The following is a 20,810-nucleotide window of genomic DNA, read 5'->3' as shown; positions in this document are numbered from 1 at the left end:
GAATCTGCACGGAACACTGTTAATCTGTATCCTCCGTTCCACCGCACTCCCCAGTTTAATGTTCGTATCGGGGGTTTCTTTGAAATAGGTTTTCTACCTCCCCTTTCGGCGTACACGACCTATTTAATCGAATCGCATTTAATTTTCTGGCGGTCCGATTGCCAGTAAAATTCAATGGCACATTGCAACGGAAGAACTTTATCAAGTTTGATAAACGTAGCTTTGCTTCAATGTTTCGAATTGAAAAGTCTTTCTCAGGAAAAAGTTTTCTTTGCTACTTGTAATACAGTCAAACAGTTGCAAAGTTAACATAATTTATGAATACACATTGCTGTTTTATTCAATTCTTATGAATATAAAGTCAATGCAAAGTTGGGAGAGATTTTTTATACGTCACAGAGTACTTCATAAATATTCATATTTAAATAACTTGAAAGTTTTCTTCGCAGAAATGTAAACGGTATAATCAATTCTTAAAATGAAGAGTTCTCAATACATTTATCGCGATAGGAAAGCTATATTTGCTTAAGATACTTGATGTTGTTAGTCCTTGAATAGAGAACAGGTGTACATGAAAATAATATTGCTGAATATTCGAATTCGAACATCTCGATATTCTAGTCTAACGTTTACATTTCTCTTGCAAAAGTAAAAGTGATTTTATGCGACAATTTTATTTTGAATTTTAGGTCAAGATCACGAACTAAAGTTAACATCTCGAATCTCTGAAATCAATAAAAGCTCAGAGCATTGTCATCATTGCGTATCGCTCATATACCAACGTATTTCTTGCGATTCTCTACTTCATATACATATTGTCGTAACAGGTGACAACGTGAAAAAAAAACAACACAAGAAACGTAATAGCGAGAAACACAAACTCACCAGGATACGTCCAGTGGTGGTTTGTCCGGAAATCAGCTCGCCGGCCCAGTCCTTCGCCTCGGTCATAAACGTACCCTCGAACTCCTTGCCCTGGCGGGCCGTCTTCTGCTCCTTCTGCTTCGGGTCATTTGGGGACAGCTCGGGCTCCTTGCGGCAGCAGAGGAAGGCGAACGCGCGCCAGAGCAGCACGATCAGCAGCCCGGCGAGGAAGGTGAAGATGCTTGACAGCAGGAAGCACCACCATTTCCGCTCCTTCAGGCAGTCGTCTACCGGGGGCTGCTCGGTCGTCCCTTCGGTCGTCATCCCGGCGGATCTCTGCTGCCCCCGGGTCACACATTCACCGGCGGCTATCACGATCAGCGGCAGCTGCGACGGCCAGTAGGGTGCACTTTATGCGCTTCATAATTTCGCGCCGCCTTCGAGGGTGGTTCGCGCGACGCGCCGCGGGACCCTCGCGTTCCCTCGCGTCCTCGCGGTGCCAGCAACCACGAGCTTTTGTCAGCGCGCGCTGGCCGGAGGAGATTCGTCGATCGCTCTCTCACTTTTTCCTCCCTTTTTCACCTCTCCCGCCACGCACACCCGCTAGCGCCACGGAACTGTCCTCTTCTCTCGTTCTCTCTATCCCTTTCTCACCCTCTCTATCTATCTCTCTCGTTCTCTCTCCCTTCCTCTCTCACTCTCTTTCTCTCTCTATCTCTTTCTCTCTCTTTCGCTCTCTCGATCTCTCGCGCGCACTCTCACCCTCTCACAACCTCTCTATCATCCCTTCTCGCACTCTCCCTTTTTCCATCAACCACCTACACTTGTTTCCCTCGATTCCCTTGTACTGTACACTATGTCTATGTCTATTTGTCTGTGTCTACTACGAAGGACCACTCGATCACTGCCGCCCTGGCGACGCACTGTCCGACCGAGGGTTCGCTACCCTTCTGCGCGGATGTACTCCCGAGCGCACACCCCACGATGGTGGGTACGTCGATGGTGTTCCCGCTGGGTATCCGCGAGCACCACTCCGCTGTTACTCCGCGCTTCTCGGTGTCCTTGTCCTTGGCAGACGCGCACCACGCTTGCCGTTTCTCGCGTAATCACGAATCCAGAATCCGTCCCGATTGATGGAGGGATCCGTGTGAACCGCGCGAGGTCTAGGGGGTTTTCACCACCACGCTCGGCGGCAGCTGCTGGCCGCCACCGCCGCTGCTGATTCCGCAGGTATTCCTGCAGGTCCCAGTCCAGGAGAAGGATAGTCACAGCGACGGGGAACAACAGGAGAAACAACCCCCACTGACACCACTGCCGCGTGTTACATACGCGCGCGCGCGCGTACGGGTGCACGAGTACGCGATGAGTACCTCGCTGTTCTCTTCCTTTCTCACTCCCGCTTACGTGTATATAATCGTATATATATATATGTATATGTATATATATTTATTTAATTATATTTACTTATATTATTATATCTCCTCTCTCTATTTTTTTTTTAATTTTCTTCTTTATACGACATACACAATTATACGTGTACGCGTGGATTGCGCCGCGGTGAGCGCGACTGATCGCGAGCGCGTAACGTAGCGCGACGTAACGCGAGAACAAAGTGCGCGACAACGACGACGAAGACGACGACGACGACGATGCAACGAGAAACGGGCTGTATTCTCCCTTATCCGCGATTGACCGCGCACCCGCTCCTCTTAACCTAATCGGCCGAGCACCACCGACGACGGCGACGACGACGACGACGACGACGAGGACGACCGAGTGTCCCGACGACCATACCACTGCTCCGCAGCAATCAATACGCAACAATGGACCGGGACCAATAAGCTCGGAGCTTTTCCTGACGTAGACGCACGCTCTCTCGCTACGGCCTGCCTCCCACCACCCTTACAGACGGCTAAATTAGTACGAGCGCAAAACGCGCGGCGGCGTGTCGCCCGCGCCGCGATCGCGGCTGCGCCTCAACGTGCGTCACTGCTTTTGCACCGTGGTCGGGCGGGTTGCATACGCCGCGGCTGCCGCGCGCGAAACTGTACAGCGGCGTCATTCATCGTGAAAACGAGCAAGCTACTCGTTCGTTGGGTTTCGGTGTAGATGATATTGGCTTGCAATCTTACCGATCGGATGCAGGAAAAATTATTTATTATTTTTCTTAATTCAGATTGTTTGTATTTCGACTGAAATTGTCTATGGTTCGTCGTTTGTTTAGGGATGCACGTCGTCGGAAATTTACACCGGATGTAAATAATATAAAAACATAAGGGACCGTAGCCGTCAGACTGGCATTTGCTTATCATCCGTCGCAAATACATTATATTTACAAAAATGGCACTGGTTTATACGAGGTAGACTGCGAGTTTTTATATTTATTGCAATATTGCGCTACTTTACTATTCGTCTGAAATAAAAACGACATGTTGTGCACTTTTCAGACTCCTGTGCCGGCGCAATGTCGATTTCCGACAATTTCGATGCTTGTACAAGTGCAGGTGAGAACTTATATAACCTCACATTTACATAACTGTCATCATTGTATTAACAATAGAGAATAATTATAAACTGATAATATGAGCTCGTTATAATTCTTAATAAATAAATCAGATAAATTCGTAAAAATGATGATAATATGACTCCGAGCTATATATGTCAAATACACAATATTTTTTATTTTTAACTAGAAGTAGCAATTCTCATATCCAATCTTTTTATTTAACACATTTTGCAAACTGTGATATAATAAAATACTTTGCGTTTCAGTCCGCTCAATGCGAATCCCACCGCTTCGCCGAACATGATCGCATGCGAGTCTCACGACGAGAGGAACATGCGCCTGAAGAGACCGATGTCGCCACACTTGCAGATCTACCAGATACAACTGACATGGGTGCTTTCAATAACACATCGTAGCACTGGCATGATGCTGTCCAGCTACGCGATATTCCTTGGCCTAGGTAAGATGTGCCGTCATACTCGACTTCTATCTGGCTTCTCCTTAATCAAATCATAGGAGGAGAGAAAATAGAAAGGGAGAAAAAATATTTTGCTGTCTCAGGTACGTTGTTCATACCGGGAGGCATACCTTGCTTCATAGAAACGGTACAGAATTTGTGTCTACCCACGTCTATCTTGTTCGCTGGGAAAACGTTACTCGCACTGCCTGCCACTTTCCACACATTCAACGGATTACGCCATTTGGTACGAAATGATTGTACAACGAATATAATCTTACTCATCCAGAGACGAATCTTGAATTTCATACTGATCAATACTTTTGCAGATGTGGGACTTGGGACAGCTTCTGACAATTAAGGAAGTATACAGTACTGGATACTTAGTAACCGGACTGTCGGTAATCTCCGCGCTCGCGCTCGCAATGATGTGAGCGTATTGTTCGTCACACGATTCTTCTATTAAATTAGCTGTTTTCGCAGACTACTTCAAGTTTGATCGAGTTGTATTAATTGCATAAATAACAGAATAATATAAGTTATTAAAACTAACATATAATTGGTTCTTTTATTGTTGAATATTATTATATTAAAGCGACACGCTGAACAAAATAGTTCCAGAATAAGGAACGAGGGAACTTGAATTATTTTCACGCCAACGTATTTACAATGCTCAATCACTTGAGAATATCGAGGGAGTAATTGTAATCGTATGTCATAATATATATATAAATGTACTATAAAAAATATAGGAGCAAGTAAAGAGCCTACATGAAGCCTTCCAAGGATGAGTCAATGTACTTCTTGTAAATCGCCATGAACCGTGCGGCGAAGGCTTCTAAGTGGAAAATAGGCTTCGAGCCCCGTATCAGTTTGTGCTGGTACTCGGACGCGACGTCGATGATCTCCCTCTTTAGCTGATCGTCGCAGTTCTTCACGCACTCCTGCAGCAGCCCCCTGAATATCAGGTCGCACGGTATGGCGCGCGTCAGTAGCTCGTAAAATCTGTTGCGTATATCCAGAAGGACCTTCGGCGACTGCTCGGACACCATCATGCTCGCCGTATTTCGTATGTGCACCTGCCAATCTGGCTCGGGTATTTTCTGATCGGCGGTGAACGGATACCTGAGAAAGTAAAATGATTTTTAGCAAAGGAAATGGCGAGAAAAATTCGTGATTTAAAAACCGACGCGAGTCCCACCCATGGAATGCAACGGATTTGTTACTAACTGTTCGACTTTGCAAGCCTCGAGCATCAATATCGCTCGCCTGAGGTTCCTGTCGCTAGTCACGATCACTCGATTCGCAAATTCGTCCGGCAAGGTGAGCCCTTCGCGCTTGCAGATGGAATGCAAGATACTCTTGATCTCGGCAGGCGTCGGCGCCGGAACCCGGATTCGCACGCATCGCGATCGGATCGCGGGCAGCACTCGCGACGTCGAGTTCGCACAGAGGATCAACCTGCACGAAGCGATATACTTCTCCATCGTTCGGCGGAGTGCGTGCTGCGCATCCCTCGTCAGCTGATCCACATTTGACAGCAGCACCACTATTCAAACAACATTTAAGTTAAGATTTGCCGGTTTTAATTCTTGTATAAATTATGGGCGGCTATTTTCCTTCGTACCTTTAAACTCTTTCTGGCCTATGTCTATGTGATGCGTTTGCGCAGTCGCTTTTATCAGCTCCATCACGACGATCCTGTCGTGTATTCCTGCATCACTCGGATTCACCTCTGTGTGATAATTGCTGCTTGTTGTCAATATTTCTAATTTCTTCTTAGACGCTGTCTATAAAAAGTGTTATCTATGTATTATTTTTAGTAATATAATTTATGTTAATTTATGTTAATATAATTTATATTTATAGTAATTAATTACAAGAATTTCAAACTATGTAATCTCCAATTTTTGGCATCAAAATAAGAGAGAAATAAAATTATGTCAAACCTCAAAGTGCATCGTCTCTACTTTTAATCTCTCCGCTGCGCTCCCATAAAGTTCCTTTAGAATGCACATTATTCGAGTTCTCTTTCCTGCACCGGGTGGTCCGTGCACTAACAAATGTGGGAAGTCCCGTTTTTGTACCTGTTTTTAAACAAAACAGATGATCGAGTTTTTACATCTTAATCAATTTAACACAATTCAACATTTATGTAATAATGACCATATTCTTTAAGTCCTCTGCCTGATCGAGATGATAGTCCAACTTCGCGAGCGTCGTTGGACGGTACTTGTCAACCCACAAACTCATTTTATTATACTAATCGAGCAAATTTATTAACGAGTATCAAACACGGTCTCCAAAATACTATTGTATTTCACTAACAAAAGTAAATTTCTAAATTACTCCACAGATATTATATATACAAATTAGTAATAACAATATTTAACAGAAATTCATACGATGAAGTCAATTAAAGCACAATAAAATTAAAACTAATAATAATTTATTTCATTTCAGCTATGTGCGACAACATAACCAAGCAAACTTTAAACGGCACGGAAACACCGAAAACATGTCAACCGACAATCGGAGCCGGTCGTGAAGGTACAAGGAGTGTGTAGAATGCATAGAATGGAAATCTCATCAGTCATTTATCAGATCTCGGCTTCCGAGCTCTAGTTTTTAGTTCCTGAAAATTCCATTATCAGCCTCCACTATCTCTTATAAAAAATTTAAAAGTCAAGTACTATTTTTAAAAGTTCTCGTTATAAGAAAAGACGGTTTAAATAAAATTCTCAATATATTTAAATAAGTATATCTTTAATAAAAATTCTGTTGTAAGTATAAAATGAGACTTGTGTATAAAACAATTGTGTAATACTCGTAACACATAGAAAGAATACTAGATATATCATGCAATAATTATGCTGTTAATAACGTAGACTAACACATCGTTACATATATGTATATTAACTTATATATAATCAATCTAATTTAAGTACAAAATTATAATTAAATCTACTATGGCAAATATCTGAACGTTCACTATAAACAGCTAATTGTAAACCTAACTACTAACAAGTATAATATTATAACGGTGCACCAGTAATTTTGATTTTTAAAATTATTTTGCTCTCTATTAAAGGAAATCCGAATTAGCGGCTAAACATCTTAGACGACTATTGATCCTAGATAACTTCTTTCGTTAACAAACGTTAACAGAACGCAGTACTTGAGATCAAAGTAATTCTTTTTCTTTTCCTAATAATTTACGAACGATTACTTTTCTGTAGAAGACGCTACGTGTCTCCAAAAATATACGGCTTATATTGTAACAATTTACATGCATATATTACGTACAAATATATGTCTTTGATTAACAATCTCATAAAATATCTCGTGAATGAACAAGATATACTATGATACAGAAGATTAAGTACAAAATAAAACTCGCTGACGATCTAGGTATGTAACAATAATTCTAGTCAGTTTTCCAATAATAAATGCATGAAGAAATTGCTTTAAGTATTCGGTAAAACGATAAACGGTAATAATTTGCGATACGTATTCTTTGATACATTCCTCACATGAGAAAGCGTCGTCGGATGCATCGTTTTCTATTCACACCCAGACGCCGTGTGGATTTTTGCTGGTGGGCACCGCTGTTTCCAATTGTCTCGGTGATCCTATCATTTTGCGGGTGCTGCCAGGTTTATGAGCACCTAGAAAAAAATGAAATAAAAATATGGCATCAGCTAGTTGCGTGTGAAAAAAATAATGAAAACATGAGAAATGCGTATAAGTGCCTTCTAGCAGAGATTTCACTTGTTCGTCCGAACATGCGACTGCCAGACTCTGCAGATTCGCCTCCTTCATGTCGGCTACCAGTCTCTCCACTTGCAACTTCTTCTCAACAATAGCCGACTCCAAATTGACCACTTCCAGCTTGAGTGATTCCGCGTGCTGCGAAGCCAGCTCGGTCGCGCGTTTCGCTTGCTCGACTTCGTTCTGCAGGTGCTCCACCTCGCTGATTATCTTCCGCTCCATCATCTGCCGCTCGTCCGACTCGCGACTTATGTTGTGTTGCTCCATCGCGAGCTCCTCCATAACCAGCCTGCGATTACGCGTTTTATCGTGAAAGAGAAAACGTTGCGGCAAAAATTCTATATTCGATAAATTAAATGTATCTCACGCAAATGAGATAAGTGCTTATTATATTTTAGACTTTTTATATTTCGCTCCAGAATAATATGATTACAATATCGGAAAATATTACGGATAAAAGTGTTTACGAATTTCGAAAAAAAATACATCAATCACTTACCTAATCTTATTTTTACATTGAAGCAGCTCCGTCTCGCAATTGGCAAGTTTCGATCTCAGCAGCGTTATTTCGGACTTCAGTGTCTTTTCTTGCTGCCTGACTATTTCGCTCTCTTCCTCTACGTGAGCCAATTCTTTCAGCTGATCGAAAAAGACGACAATTGAATGTCGTAAATTAATGTCAAAAAGAGAAAACGGAAGGGAAAACGATAATTAGCGTACCTGTTCTTCAATAATACGGCCAGTAGATTCGATGCGATTCATTTCCTGCGAAATATAATCCATCTGATGCATTTGCTCCCTGTTCTTCGTCTCCCAATATAATATTTCTGCATCAAACTGAAATAAATAATTTACATTACAGATCTTTGTAAGTTTATTTTATTACATTATAATTTATTAATTACAGGTGTAACTACCTACCTTCGTAAGATCAGCTTGCTGAGCGTTGATGGTATCCCGCTGTTTGTTGACTAGTCTCAAGAGCTCAACGTATCGTTGAGTGTAAGCAACAGTTGCCATGTTCTGCGCCGTGGCAGGAAGTGGATTCACGGATTGCGTGGGCACTTTTGCGTCCTGGAACTCCTACGAGGGAGAGGAGCGACGTTGAAAATATACAAAATAATATTATATACCGTGCATAATTATAGTATAGCAGAACCTGTATAAGATTCCTCTTCAACTTTATGCTGGAATTGCTGGATGACGGCTGATCGTCCTTGTGCACGTGAGGGCTCCCGCTGTTCATCCCAGGTACAAACTGCGATCTTCCAGGGCTGTTCAAATTCGGCGGCGGTGGGTCTCGGTAGGGCGGCAAAGTCCGTAACGGTGGCGAAGCTGGTCCCGGGGGCTCCCTGTACGGTGGAACCTCGCGCACCTTCTTCTGCGACAAGTGCGATGCAACTGGAAGAATAATAACAATGTAAAGACGAATTCTTACGAGCGAAACAAATTTATCGTAAGTAAAATGAGCGCATCAGCACGTTTAATATGAACAGATGATAAATTATATAAAAAGAACTACTTACTTTCGGTATTGGTTCCTCGCGTGGGCGACTGCGTCGGTTTCTGGGTGTTCTTTCGGATGTTCATGTCCTTATTCTTCAGGTGTGGTGTGGGTTGAACTACAGCCACGTTCTCCATTTGAATCTGCGATAACATTTATTTATTTGTGTATACACATAAAAATTAAATTTCGGTACAATATATAGATGACAAAGACACAAAACTATTTTTTAAAGCGCCTATATTAAAATATTTATTAAATAATAAATAATACGTTTATTTGTATATAATAAATTATAAATTAAATTTATTATATTAGTATGGCAATTATATGTAAGTATGCATGTAACATTGCTTCTTATTTAAAGGCATAGGTTTACCTCTGTATTGCCTTCTGTGATACCTCCGTGAAATCCACTAAATGTCAACGATTTCCTGGTATCCCTATTTCTCTCCAATCCTCCCTGCATGTCGTCAAAGTCCGTATTTTGCGTGACTGGCATGCTTTTGGTCCCATCTTGCACATCAGTGCCCGTTCCATGTTCAGATAACAAAACTGGCAATCCATTTGTACGTGGCGCGTATGTCAAGCGACTGTTTGACAGTGCAGTTGTCTTGTTGTTGTTTTCTGATGTGGAGCGTCTCAAGATTAATTGAACTTCCGAAGAATATTCGCCCCACTTCATCAAGATCTGTTCAAACACAATACATCATCAGCTTTGTTATTTTTTGTATACAAATATATTAATTTTAATTTCTTGATATTTATGTCTGACCTTCAGAGGATTTTCATAAGGCGCCAGCAGACGCTCATTGGTCCGCCAGCGTTCCACCAAAGTAAATCTACCTGTTTGAGCGGTAGCATGAGCAAGTGCGTATACCACATCCTGCAATTAAACAGTCATTAGCAGCAGCTCGCTTGAAGTTAACAAGAATGCTTTTAAGGCGAAACAGAACAAACAAAACTACCTTCTTAAAATGATTTATATTAAAACACTTATTAAGCAATAAATGTGAATAATATATTTATTCTCATAAAATAAATCATATATAAATTTATTACACCAGTATGACAATTATATGTAAATACACACGCATGTAACACTACTTCCTATTTAAAAGTATTATTTTGTTACGACAGTAGATATAATATTGACAATGCACTAATAATCTCTTTCTTAAAGTGATCACTCTCCATTAAATTAACGCCGGAATATCGAGAATTATTTTATAACGTAAATCATGTTGTCCGACGTGTACATATGTCGCACTAATCTCCGCAATATGTCATTAAACGATGCAGATGATATAGATACCTGACAGGTGGTGGTCTCGGTGACGCCGCATACGATCCGTTGTATCCCCTCGACCCACACCTTGAGCTCCATCGCGTTGCGAGATCAGCGACACGGAATTTCCAGCGTGATTCTGTGCATCGTAAAGTAAGCTCTCGCCGAGAAAAACACACGGAACTCGCTGTTCTTTATCTCTCTTTGTATGTACGCTGTTGCTATAACCTCTTACATGACTTACTGTTACTGTGGAATTCACCTTCGAACGCGAGCGAGGCAAGTTATTTTCGCGCAATCGCTTAATTATAAATTACGAGGGAACGAGGCTACGGTAAATTAATGTTCACCGCTTCATTCTGGCAAATTGGCACCTCCGAGTCGCGATGAATAATTATCGAAATTGAGGTGCACACTTGTGGTGATGCACAACACGGGCGACAGTTTGCAGTAAGTCATTATTGCATGTGTACTACGACAGTACCGATCGGTAATGTCAGTCGCAACTGATGCAGAGCATTTATTAAATAAATATATACGGTTTTATTACTTTTCTGAATTAAGTCATCCACTTTCCTTAACCGACCGTTAAAACGATCATAATTCTTTTCATTTAATTTATCTTGATTAATTATCTTAATTTTTGCGTCATTTTTTGAAATCAACTGGATGTTAAGTGTGTCAAAACAAGCGTCAACTTCTCACTGCGATCCAAGGAAAGTATTGTAGGGTTAAAAGAAGAAAAACAGTTTTAGTATCGCAGAATTTTATTTTTTGTACGTAAAGAACAATTTACAGAATTTATTTCTTAGGTTTCTTATCTTTAGCGACTTTCGTCACGTCATCAGGATTCTCTGAAGCATCCTTAACACGCTTGGCGCGTATGCCAACTAATCGCGCGTCTGCTCTCGCTTTACGAAGAGTTACGTATGCCGAGAATTTAGTTTCCTCCTCGGTGACGGGGCGAGCCTTCGCCTTGGCTGGTGCTTGGTGTCTTATGGGCATAGGATCTCCCGTAATCTGAACGGCGAGTTTCCTCTCCTCTTCAGTCGCGTCACCCTTCTTCGGCTAAAAATTAGAAAAAGCGGATTAATACACTTTGGGTAAAATTGTAATCTTGTATCACGAAAAGGTAGATTATTTTAAATATGAATTCGTAACAATAAGGTTTGCGTCATTGTGTCAAAATTTTTGTCAATAAATTCAGATTGTTAAATTAATGTGCAATGTCATTGTACAACACACTATCCGACAATTGTTACACAAATATTGAGATTTATATTTCAATAATTATACCATATTAGTACGGTGAAAGTGTGCCATACGGCAGCGTGAAAGATACATTCTACAACTCGGAGTTGGTTTAAAAAATATGACGATTACAGCAACAACGTACCTTCTTCTCGTTTATTGGGAAGAGGATCAATTTAGCCTTGTACTCCTTCAAGCGTTGAGCATTCGTTTGCAGCGATTCCACGGACTTGTTTCGCCGGCGCGGGTCAACTGCAATTCCAATCGTTCTCGCGAATCTCTTGTTCAGACCACTGGCTTTCAATTCGGCCAGAGTAAAACCTCTACCAGCACGAACCTTCGTGTGGTAGCGGAATGTTGGGCAATGCACAACAGGCCGCAAAAGGTTTACAGGCCTGGAAAGCAGTAAACATTTTATTATTAAAAGAAAATAATAAATTTTACATTAAAAATAAGGAAAATATGTTTTATATATTGTAACAAGGTCTGTAATATTGTTTAATTTTTTTAATGAAAAAAGATGACAAGTTCTGGAAAAATGGAATCATGAAGCTACAAAAATGGCAAATATTAGTAGAACAAGACAGTGCATATAGTTGAATAAATATTTGTGCACATATACATAATTTTGTCTTGGAATTTTATTAAAATAACGCTACAAACTTTTGTTACAATCCAGTATATGTAATATAGATATACAGAGTTAAATGTACACGTGATAAATCTTGCGTGCATACATACCTAGGTGCGACAGCTCGTGCCTTCTTGACACGCTTTTGTTTGCGGCGGAGTTTCCTTGCTGGCTGGTTAAACCAGGTTTTCACGTATCGCTGCCAATCCTTATGGAAATGGCCATTTGGGATCATATTATTACCTTTACCCATGATTGATATTTAATATCTGCAATGATACCATGAGAACATTTTACAATGTACTTTAATTTTACACGATGTGTTAATTGTAAAGCTATTTGCAAAGAACTACTTATAAATATATAAAATATTAAGAGAGAGAAAGAAGTTAGGGAGAAAGAAGATAGTTTACGATATTTAACAATTTTAACTTTTCTTATTATAAAAGTAAGAGGTTGTCTGGCTGGCATTTACAGTAAGCGACATGTGCAAATATGTTTATAAATTATTGATATTTATCTAAAAAAACCCGATGCTACCTCGTTGAGATTTTTTGAAAGTTTGTTGAAATTTCGTGATTTCGTGAACGAAAGTCAGGATAAAATGTTACAGAGTGGAAAACTGAAATTAATGACAACAATCGAATTCTAACCTCTCTCTATCGCTGTAAACTAGACAAAATCGTATTTATTATCTCCTTATATATATTATATATATTAAACAAAGTAATTTGAAATATAAAACGTTACGCATTTATAATGTTATACATTACGCAAATATCAAGATGCATACGCTTTACCAAGATCTAATACATCTCATAAGCCACTCACCAACTAAACTCACGCGAAGCAAACCGGAAAAAGAAACGTGGAGGAACTAGAAGTGGCGCTTCACGAAACTGAAACTCCTTTCGACCAGAAAAAATATTTTTCGGTACGAATCGACAAAATAATAATTATGTTATTAATTACATCGAAGAAGAGTTAACATTTCAAAGCGAGGAAATAACTTTAACCAAAATAATATAATTTACAAATCCAGACTTATCTAACGTGGTCCAGTAAAATGGCGGCCCACATGAACGTATTTGGATGCACGCAGTGGAATGGATAAAAAGTATCTTATTTTGTATTATTTAAATTTACACGGGAAGAATCGAGTCTAACGATGATGAAAAATATATCGTGCTCCCTTCAAGTGATGTCGCGATACAAGACGCGAAAATTTGTCACTGATATCCTTCGCCGGCGTCTGACAACCGCAGTGGATATCTTGTCGGTAAAAACCTTTCTGCTAAATATTTATCGCCGATTTTACGCAGAATGTTTAAACGTCGAATATAAGAATTCGCGTCTATAAGGCACTGAAGAACTTATTTCAATTTTACTTTTTATCTCGCCTCTGACATTCGAATACATATGTGATAAACGTTGTTTTGGATGTAGTTTATAACCTCTTTATATGAAAATGTTTTGGTAAATTGTTTTGTAATTGTATTCTATATATGTTAATTTGTATTTCATGTTTCTTGTTTATGCGTGCCTCGTTCAAGCATCGATTAATTTTAGTTACCAGAAGTCACAGTATCAACAAAGAAGGAAATAGAAAAGTACTGGAGGGACAAAGTTAATCCTTGCAAATATAGCGCTAACGACAATGCGAAAGATAAATTTTATGTCCTCTCCATGTTCCCCTATCCGTCTGGCGCCCTGCACATGGGTCACGTGAGGGTTTACACGATAAGCGACACTGTGGCTCGATTTTACAGACTGAAAGGTAGATTTAGCAAGAAAATGGTCATGATCAAAATTCTTTGGAATGTTTTGCAAGAAGTAATTTTACAAGAGTTCTCAACGTTAAATCAGCAAACTTAAAGAAGCATACTTAATTCAATAAATATTGCCAAAGGTAAAGATGTGATACATCCCATGGGGTGGGACGCGTTCGGATTGCCAACGGAGAATGCTGCCGTTGAGCGGAAGATCGATCCTGTTGTGTGGACGAACGAAAATATAACGACGATGCGGAATCAATTGAACATGTTGAACTACACTTTCGACTGGGAGCGAGAATTCGCGACGTGCGATCCGGAGTATTACAGGTGGACGCAGGAGTTGTTTCTCAAGTTGTTCGACAAAGGTTTGGCCTATCAGAAGGAATCCTACGTTAACTGGGATCCCGTCGATCGGACTGTGTTGGCCGAGGAACAGGTGGATCTCAATCAACGGTCTTGGAGGTCTGGCGCGCTCGTGGAAAAGAAACTGCTGAAACAATGGTTCATCAGAACGACAGCCTTCGCAAAGTGAGTGCAAAAATGCCAAAGACGTTCCAAGGAGACATCATACGTTCGTTTTTGACTAATCAACTAGCTGCTTCACAGATCACTGCTGGAGGACTTGGACGATTCGACTTTGAAGGAATGGAGGGACATCGTAAAGATGCAGAAGCACTGGATAGGCGACTGCGACGGCATTAATTTCGATTTCCAATTATTTTCCGATATTCCCAACTTCCCCAAGACGATAAACTTGTGGACCGACATGCCGGAATTCGTCGAGTACGCGAAATTCGTCGCCGTGTCGCCCGCGAGTATACTGCACCGTGAAGAGCACACGTACGACGTGGACGCCGGCATAAAGGCCCTGGACGCGGAGGTACTGAATCCATTTTCCGGTGAGCCGCTGCCGATCTTCGTCACCGACAAGGTCGTTTATCCGCCGTGGCGGCAGTCACGTTTGGGCATACCCTCTGCCTCGATGGACGATCTCAAGTTCTCGGAGGCGGTCGGAATACCATTCACCCGTCACTCGATACGCAGTTACGAGCAGCAGCAGCAAAAGATCACGGAAGTGCTCGGCAAGGCGAAGGAATGGGGGATAGGCGGGTACCCGGTGAGCTCGAGGCTGCAAGACTGGCTGATCTCGAGGCAGAGGTACTGGGGCACTCCGATACCCGTTATTCACTGCGCGACTTGCGGCACGCTGCCGGTTCCACGTGATCAACTTCCCGTGACGTTACCGAGCTCGACGTCGTGTCCGTCCAACGGTCTCTCGAGCCGCGATATGAAGGACTGGCTGCAGACCAAGTGTCACAAGTGCGGGGGAGACGCGATCAGAGAGGCCGACACGATGGACACGTTCGTGGACAGCAGCTGGTACTTCCTGCGGTTTCTCGATCCCAGAAACACGAGGGAGATGTTCTCGGCGGAGAGGATCAAGGAGAGCTTTCCCGTGGATCTTTACATTGGAGGAAAGGAGCACGGTACAGCGGAACAATGTTGCCTTAGCTCTTTCGCTGGCCTAACTGTCCGATCCAAAAGTGTTTCTGCTTCTTAATTGTTATCCTTGACGATGAAGAGATTAATTGATAAGTCTCGTATCTTTCAGCTGTGCTTCATCTCTACTACGCCCGATTCATGAGCCATTTCTTGCACTCGGAGGGCCTGGTACCGTGCCGGGAACCGTTCAGACAGCTCCTCGTGCAGGGTGTAATAATGGGAAGAACGTACAAAGTCACGAGTACCGGCAAATACGTCTCGGAGACGGACGTAGTGAAGGAGAACGATCAGTACGTTACGAAATCGGGCGAGCCCGTGTCCGCGAACTGGGAAAAAATGTCGAAATCGAAGCACAACGGGGTCGATCCCGTCAACTTGCTGGACAAGTACGGAGTGGACACAACCAGGTTACTGGTACTGGCTGATGTCGCGCCGACGTCCACCAGGAACTGGTCAGAGGACAGTGAGTTGTTTAAAGATCGACCGGGGTTTAGGTGTCAGAAGACGTGTTCATTCGTGTAATTGCACGTTGCAGCTATTCCTGGTATAATAAACTGGCAGAAACGCCTCTGGCTCACCGTTAAACAGTTTAAATCCGAGCGCGACGATACGTCGCTGGAGGAACTTCAACGAGAACCCACCGATCGCAAATACGCCGAGCAGGCCGCGTACATGTTCGACAGTCGGAATTATTTCTTGAAAACCGTGACGTTCAATATAATAGAATCGCAGCAGCTCAGCGTGGCGATATCCAGGATGCAGGGTCTCACGAACAGGTGAATATTTGGACAATTTTTTTCCTCCAATCTGGTAAACCTGATGATACTCTAACGTTAAATGAAATTGATTGACCTGCGATCACAGCTTGCGGAAGGTCAGCAAAGAGTGCTCGAGAAAGAGCCTTCAGTACGAACGGGCGTTGGCCGCGCAAATTATAATGCTCGCCCCGTTTGCTCCGCACTTCGCCGCCGAGCTGTGGGCGAATTTCTGTTCCGTGAAAAATCATCTCATAGACGGGAACGAGGTCAGTCTGGACAAGAATGTGTTCGAGCAGAAGTGGCCGGAGATCGACATGGATTACAAGCTCGTGTTAAATGTTTACGTGAGTGTGAAAAATTGAGAATGTAGTCTAATATATCTAACATTTTAGTAAAATGACTGCAAAACGTAACGAGCATTAGTAACGAACGGTTGGTTCGGTCCTTTAATTAAGCTCATGAGACTTTACGTATAAACTTTATTACATGTTGGATTTCCCAGTACGCTTCACGTAAATTACAAAATTATTTTTATTCTCAATCGCCGATTTGTGTCGTATACACTTACGTAGCATGATGTACTTAGGTAAACAACCGCCAGATTATGAAACTGAAGATTCCGCGATGCACGTTAGACGCGATGACGACGCAGACAGCGTTCGACCACGTGAGCCTCGAACCGTCGTATCAACAGCACACAAGGAATAAGGATGTATCACAGATCAATCTTCAGTCAGAGAAAGGCTGTGACGCGTCGTTGTACGTAACCATGGAAGAACAGAAGGAAGATGTGGCGTTATAACTTCACTTCCGCTGACGCGTACGCAATGAGGTATCGATAATAATATTTCAAAACATATTTATTGATACATTTATTGATATATTATGTCAGAAAGAGATACGTCTTTAATAATAAGAGAGAAATGTTACGTTTCAACAAAAACTGTTGACCTGAGAAGATACGTTCATTTACTACTCACCTGATGTCGTATTCCCCTTCGTATCCATTGTGCGGAATGGTTTTCAGGAATTTTATGTAACTGGCAGGTAGATTGTTCTCTTCCGCCCCTTTTACTATCATATCCCTGTAAGAAATACCCTATGATAATTCCAACTTTTTTTTAAATCTCGTCTATTGTTTTGCAATCTGCCTCTAGCTGGACATTTAGCAAAATGTGTTGATTTATTTATTCAGTGGGTAAGAGATCCTGCGGCATTCTTCGAATTCCGAATTTTGATCACTACAATAATAATAATAATAATCACTACGTAGAGATACGTACAAATACAACGGTGAAGGCCTTCTGTCCATCGGAAGATCCACCGGTTGCACGCGCTCCTTTGGATTGTCGCACTGCTGGTACACCCGACATTCTAGTGTCGCACCATCGCAAGTCTCGACGTTTACCGACATCGCGTGATATATGTTATCTTGAACACCTTCCTGGCAATCCAACGTAGATAAGTTGCACTTGTCCAGTTGCCAGACTACACCCCACACGGTGGAATTTTCCGTCTCTACGATCGTCGCCGACGTTCCGCGCCATCGTTTCGAGTACCTGTTAAAATCCAATCTGAAATTCTAACAAGAATACAGAGTGTTTCGTCGAGGCACACGAGAGAATAATATGGTTTACTCGCGAATTTATGGATAGAGACGAGCGATGCGTCCTTATCTCTCGCACTGGATTACCTTTATGTAACCAACGTCCCTCACTACAGCGGTCGGGTTATTTAACCGTATCCTCTTGGCCAGCAGATTGCTCCCGTAAGCGAAATACAAAAAGGTGTTGGACATTTTTTTTTACAGACAGGTACTCAATCGCGCGTTATGAAGCCCTCGTGAGCGAGCAAGGTGGTTCACCTCACGTGCGATTCGGTGTGCGACTACTCGCGGCTCACGAATACCGTCGGTCGCTGGTGTGTGTATGTGTGTGGGATGCGCGATGAATGCCGTGTGTCATGTGCTTGCGCATGCGCACGCGCAAACGCGCGAGATACGCGCGATGCACGATGACGGTACGCCGAGAATACGAAAGTCCGCGAGAACGGCGGCACTGGGGAGGAGCGCGCGATTCGTCGGGGCTCCCTCGGCGTCGTTCTGTCGCGGCTTGAGAGTCTCGCCGATTTTTCGCGCGCGCCTTTTCCACCGCGCGTATTCTAGCGGCTGATTCGACGCGCGCTCCGCTACGCGATCCACACCAGCCGATTGCATATGGCGGCGAGCGATTGAGGAAGTGTTTGTCTGTTTGCGGAGTGGTAACCCCCCCGCGGTATACTATCGGTGCGGCTGCCGCGAAATTGCAGATACGCGATTATTACGAGCGGAACGGATCGAGCGACCCTGCGAAGCGCGAACCGACGAGCGGCTCCGGCGGGACGCGACACGATGCTGCGCGGATGCGACAGCGGCGTTTCTCCCTAACCTCCCCGTCAGTCTCTCGCCGTGTGGAGGAGAGTGTAGTGCAGCAGGTACACATACGCATGCCGCGTCGCGTGCGGCTTTATCACCGCATTTCCCCGTTTATCACTGTTTATTTCCTCGGTCTGCGATCACGTCAACGCGTCATTCCGCGCGCCGGTCGGTACGTCCGATCGTTCCGCTTCCGTGTTCTCCTCGCTCTGGCGTGACAGGGTTTTGTTATGGCGCGAAAAATCACGAGATTCCTATCGGACCTGGCCAAGTTCCTATTCGTCTTGTCGGACACGCGCACACCACTCGCCACAATGTTGATCGAAATGAATTCCTTCCTTTTTCTTAATTGCGCGAGCCTGTGCTCGAAAGAATCGCGAGAACGCGCCGCCAAGAGTCGTGAGTTTCACATTCCTCTCATTGTTCTATCCTGTGATAATAAAAATGAAGCGACGAGTCACAACTTGATTACAAGGCGTAATCGTGAAGCTTCCTGTGCACGCAACTCGCTCGCATTCGCGTTTTCTTTTTCATGAGATTTTGTAGGAAGATTTTTTCGATTCTCGAAAAATTTCTCGCATGCAAGCGTTTTGTACGTTCTGTCGAATATAATGGACTAACTTGATCACTGACTGCAATGTTTTCCCGTCGCAGACATGCCACCGACAAAAAAGACTGATCTAGACAAGCTAGCTTGGGCATGGGTGGAGAGCATCAGCCCGGAACAGATCGAGAAGATACATCTGGAAACGGCGTACAGGATCGGATTGAAGAGTTGCAAAAGTTGCAAGTAAGCCGCGGCCGATTTCCGGGAACACTCGTAGAGAGAATTCACTCAGGCACTCTAATTAGGATACGCTGTGTTGCTGTTTCAGACGTAACTGCGCCAATAATCCCCAATGTCTGACAGGTTTAGGGGAGGAGAAGTACATGAAGTCGCAACCAGCCGAGATAGTGTCCCTGGAGAGCTCTCTGTCCGAACTGCGCGATCCCACCCAGTACGTTGGCTTGAAAAATCTAGGTGCTACTTGCTACGTCAACAGTTTGATCCAAATGTGGTTTCACAATGAGGACATGAGGTACGCAACGTACAGCCGAGCGCATTGATGCCGTTTGTGTGTCCACCTTCACCAGAATAATAATTTGCGATCTGTCGACTTTTCTTTTTTCTTTTTTTTGGTTCCTCACGAGCACAAAGCAATTGGAGACGTTACAGTTAATCGTGTAAGACCAAAGAACTTTCTTCTTAAATATTAAAGGTGCGATTTGATCGTCGAATGTGGGCGCAGTGGACGGCATTAACGCGCTCGATCGTAGCGCGCTAGGTCGAGATCTTGTCCAGTTCTTGTCCGCATCTCGTGGTCTTAATAAATTCGCTGGCGACAGGAGAATAATATACAAATGGGATATTACGGAAGATCCGGAGGAGAGGGAGACGTTGCAACAGACGAAGAAGGCGGGCAACTCGTACCACCCGGTGACCGCAGTCGGCCAGTTGCAGTACATCTTCGCGATGATGCAATTCGGCAATCGGAGCCTCCTCGATCCGATGAGTCTCGCGGTCGCGCTGTCGCTGGACACCAGAACGCAGCAGGACGCCCAGGAGTTCTCCAAACTGTTGCTGTGCCACATCGAGGGTAAGCTGCAGCAGAACACGGAACTCAAGCAGATGCTGCAGAGGCTGACCCAAGGAAGATACAGTTACGTCAATTGGTGAGTTTAATGCAATAAAGAAGAAAGAAAAAAAAATCGTTTATTGCGCAAACGATAACGACGCTCTCTTGAGAAATACGGTAGCGAACGATCCTTTGTCCGATCACAGTTGTTCAACATGTGGCACCGAATATCCGACGTCTACCACGTTCTACGAGCTAGATCTGCAGCTGGCGGCGACTTTGAAGGAGGCGATAGACAAGTATCTGTCGGAGGAACAGCTGACCGGCGCGAATCAGTACCACTGTGTCACGTGTAACGATAAGAAGGACGCGAGGCGATTCATACGACTGGAGTCGCTGCCGGAGACGCTGAACATCCAACTGATGCGTTTCGTGTTTCACAGGTAGGTTTCTGCGATTTTGAACGATGAAAT

The 20,810-nt window shown here is 43.2% G+C and overlaps 8 protein-coding genes across 52 annotated transcripts in view; 3 read left to right on the top strand and 5 right to left on the bottom strand.

Annotated features, from left to right (window-relative positions):
- The window catches only part of LOC105279361 (calcium-activated potassium channel slowpoke), an 89,524-nt gene extending 86,739 nt beyond the window's left edge, over positions 1-2,785 (bottom strand). For 35 of the 40 annotated variants that reach the window (XM_011339083.3, XM_011339082.3, XM_011339084.3 and 32 more), the window contains exon 1: positions 886-2,785. In XM_011339083.3, coding sequence (XP_011337385.1) covers positions 886-1,188 — 303 coding nt within the window. In that variant the 5' untranslated portion in view covers positions 1,189-2,785. The remainder of the gene's footprint in view (positions 1-885) is intronic. The other 5 variants (XM_026968747.1, XM_026968750.1, XM_026968752.1 and 2 more) reach the window with 1 other exon arrangement.
- Positions 2,786-3,063: 278 nt separating this feature from the next.
- On the top strand, positions 3,064-4,377 carry LOC105279356 (succinate dehydrogenase cytochrome b560 subunit, mitochondrial). Its single transcript, XM_011339043.3, has 5 exons — positions 3,064-3,224; positions 3,312-3,368; positions 3,637-3,830; positions 3,932-4,074; positions 4,157-4,377. The coding sequence occupies exons 1-5, from the start codon at positions 3,205-3,207 to the stop codon at positions 4,259-4,261; spliced, it is 519 nt and encodes a 172-aa protein (XP_011337345.1). The 5' UTR covers positions 3,064-3,204; the 3' UTR covers positions 4,262-4,377.
- A 2-nt stretch (positions 4,378-4,379) lies between these two features.
- On the bottom strand, positions 4,380-6,438 carry LOC105279355 (replication factor C subunit 3). The gene is made up of 5 exons (XM_011339042.2): positions 5,994-6,438; positions 5,777-5,914; positions 5,455-5,617; positions 5,058-5,376; positions 4,380-4,952 (listed from the first exon to the last, which is right to left on the bottom strand). Exons 1-5 carry the CDS (start codon positions 6,078-6,080, stop codon positions 4,595-4,597), a joined length of 1,065 nt encoding a protein of 354 aa, XP_011337344.1. The 5' UTR covers positions 6,081-6,438; the 3' UTR covers positions 4,380-4,594.
- A 138-nt stretch (positions 6,439-6,576) lies between these two features.
- On the bottom strand, positions 6,577-10,873 carry LOC105279354 (ras association domain-containing protein 8). 2 transcript variants are annotated; one of them, XM_011339041.3, is made up of 10 exons: positions 10,418-10,873; positions 9,878-9,988; positions 9,482-9,793; positions 9,125-9,245; positions 8,758-8,999; positions 8,520-8,672; positions 8,319-8,435; positions 8,098-8,237; positions 7,580-7,887; positions 6,577-7,495 (listed from the first exon to the last, which is right to left on the bottom strand). In XM_011339041.3, the coding sequence occupies exons 1-10, from the start codon at positions 10,487-10,489 to the stop codon at positions 7,395-7,397; spliced, it is 1,677 nt and encodes a 558-aa protein (XP_011337343.1). In that variant the 5' UTR covers positions 10,490-10,873; the 3' UTR covers positions 6,577-7,394. The 2 variants fall into 2 exon arrangements, with proteins under 2 accessions (XP_011337343.1, XP_011337342.1); XM_011339040.3 differs by having other exon boundaries at positions 8,520-8,681; positions 10,418-10,872.
- A 266-nt stretch (positions 10,874-11,139) lies between these two features.
- Positions 11,140-13,198, bottom strand: LOC105279353 (60S ribosomal protein L13). Its single transcript, XM_011339039.2, has 4 exons — positions 13,104-13,198; positions 12,383-12,541; positions 11,787-12,036; positions 11,140-11,458 (listed from the first exon to the last, which is right to left on the bottom strand). Exons 2-4 carry the CDS (start codon positions 12,523-12,525, stop codon positions 11,192-11,194), a joined length of 660 nt encoding a protein of 219 aa, XP_011337341.1. The 5' UTR covers positions 12,526-12,541; positions 13,104-13,198; the 3' UTR covers positions 11,140-11,191.
- A 242-nt stretch (positions 13,199-13,440) lies between these two features.
- On the top strand, positions 13,441-17,257 carry LOC105279379 (probable leucine--tRNA ligase, mitochondrial). 2 transcript variants are annotated; one of them, XM_020031669.2, is made up of 8 exons: positions 13,441-13,551; positions 13,842-14,049; positions 14,182-14,575; positions 14,654-15,534; positions 15,660-16,013; positions 16,086-16,326; positions 16,415-16,652; positions 16,895-17,257. In XM_020031669.2, exons 1-8 carry the CDS (start codon positions 13,441-13,443, stop codon positions 17,108-17,110), a joined length of 2,643 nt encoding a protein of 880 aa, XP_019887228.2. In that variant the 3' UTR covers positions 17,111-17,257. The 2 variants fall into 2 exon arrangements, with proteins under 2 accessions (XP_019887228.2, XP_019887229.2); XM_020031670.2 differs by lacking the exon at positions 13,441-13,551 and adding an exon at positions 13,559-13,748.
- On the bottom strand, positions 16,773-18,240 carry LOC105279351 (gamma-glutamylcyclotransferase). The gene is made up of 4 exons (XM_011339036.3): positions 18,002-18,240; positions 17,592-17,890; positions 17,289-17,393; positions 16,773-17,052 (listed from the first exon to the last, which is right to left on the bottom strand). The coding sequence occupies exons 1-4, from the start codon at positions 18,104-18,106 to the stop codon at positions 17,031-17,033; spliced, it is 531 nt and encodes a 176-aa protein (XP_011337338.1). The 5' UTR covers positions 18,107-18,240; the 3' UTR covers positions 16,773-17,030.
- A 111-nt stretch (positions 18,241-18,351) lies between these two features.
- The window catches only part of LOC105279352 (ubiquitin carboxyl-terminal hydrolase 48), a 47,761-nt gene continuing 45,302 nt past the window's right edge, over positions 18,352-20,810 (top strand). The window contains exons 1-5 of one of the 4 annotated variants that reach the window (XM_011339037.3): positions 18,352-18,780; positions 19,376-19,511; positions 19,597-19,800; positions 20,108-20,434; positions 20,544-20,780. In XM_011339037.3, the coding sequence (XP_011337339.1) occupies positions 19,378-19,511; positions 19,597-19,800; positions 20,108-20,434; positions 20,544-20,780 (902 nt within the window). In that variant the 5' untranslated portion in view covers positions 18,352-18,780; positions 19,376-19,377. Of the gene's footprint in view, positions 18,781-19,375; positions 19,512-19,596; positions 19,801-20,107; positions 20,435-20,543; positions 20,781-20,810 lie in introns of those variants that run through there. The other 3 variants (XR_893915.2, XM_011339038.2, XM_026968765.1) reach the window with 3 other exon arrangements.

This window comes from Ooceraea biroi, chromosome 1 (assembly GCF_003672135.1).
Source record: "Ooceraea biroi isolate clonal line C1 chromosome 1, Obir_v5.4, whole genome shotgun sequence".
In the NCBI taxonomy this organism is placed as follows: domain Eukaryota; kingdom Metazoa; phylum Arthropoda; class Insecta; order Hymenoptera; family Formicidae; genus Ooceraea; species Ooceraea biroi.
The sequence above is the reverse complement of the archived record's forward strand: the minus strand, read 5'-3'. Positions and strand labels throughout refer to the sequence as shown.

Bases quoted from the DNA above. Each gene is read 5' to 3' on its own strand.
- LOC105279356 (XM_011339043.3), top strand. From the start codon at position 3,205: ATGGCACTGGTTTATACGAG. The intron at 3,369-3,636 runs GTGAGAACTTAT...TTTGCGTTTCAG, and splicing joins CGATGCTTGTACAAGTGCAG to TCCGCTCAATGCGAATCCCA. The intron at 3,831-3,931 runs GTAAGATGTGCC...TTGCTGTCTCAG, and splicing joins CGCGATATTCCTTGGCCTAG to GTACGTTGTTCATACCGGGA.
- LOC105279355 (XM_011339042.2), bottom strand. From the start codon at position 6,080: ATGAGTTTGTGGGTTGACAAGTACCGTCCAACGACGCTCGCGAAGTTG. The intron at 5,915-5,993 runs GTCATTATTACA...GTTTAAAAACAG, and splicing joins CAGAGGACTTAAAGAATATG to GTACAAAAACGGGACTTCCC. The intron at 5,377-5,454 runs GTACGAAGGAAA...TTGTTTGAATAG, and splicing joins AGGCCAGAAAGAGTTTAAAG to TGGTGCTGCTGTCAAATGTG.
- LOC105279354 (XM_011339040.3), bottom strand. From the start codon at position 10,489: ATGGAGCTCAAGGTGTGGGTCGAGGGGATACAACGGATCGTATGCGGC. The intron at 9,000-9,124 runs GTAAGTAGTTCT...TTATTCTTCCAG, and splicing joins GCGAGGAACCAATACCGAAA to TTGCATCGCACTTGTCGCAG. The intron at 7,496-7,579 runs GCACTTATACGC...ATTTTTTTCTAG, and splicing joins AGTGAAATCTCTGCTAGAAG to GTGCTCATAAACCTGGCAGC.
- LOC105279353 (XM_011339039.2), bottom strand. From the start codon at position 12,525: ATGGGTAAAGGTAATAATATGATCCCAAATGGCCATTTCCATAAGGAT. The intron at 12,037-12,382 runs GTATGTATGCAC...ACTGCTTTCCAG, and splicing joins GCACGAGCTGTCGCACCTAG to GCCTGTAAACCTTTTGCGGC. The intron at 11,459-11,786 runs GTACGTTGTTGC...TCTAATTTTTAG, and splicing joins TCCCAATAAACGAGAAGAAG to CCGAAGAAGGGTGACGCGAC.
- LOC105279379 (XM_020031669.2), top strand. From the start codon at position 13,441: ATGATGAAAAATATATCGTGCTCCCTTCAAGTGATGTCGCGATACAAG. The intron at 13,552-13,841 runs GTAAAAACCTTT...GATTAATTTTAG, and splicing joins CCGCAGTGGATATCTTGTCG to TTACCAGAAGTCACAGTATC. The intron at 16,327-16,414 runs GTGAATATTTGG...CTGCGATCACAG, and splicing joins ATGCAGGGTCTCACGAACAG to CTTGCGGAAGGTCAGCAAAG.
- LOC105279351 (XM_011339036.3), bottom strand. From the start codon at position 18,106: ATGTCCAACACCTTTTTGTATTTCGCTTACGGGAGCAATCTGCTGGCC. The intron at 17,891-18,001 runs GTAATCCAGTGC...TATTCTTGTTAG, and splicing joins GGGACGTTGGTTACATAAAG to AATTTCAGATTGGATTTTAA. The intron at 17,053-17,288 runs GTGAGTAGTAAA...GACGCGTCACAG, and splicing joins GAAGGGGAATACGACATCAG to CCTTTCTCTGACTGAAGATT.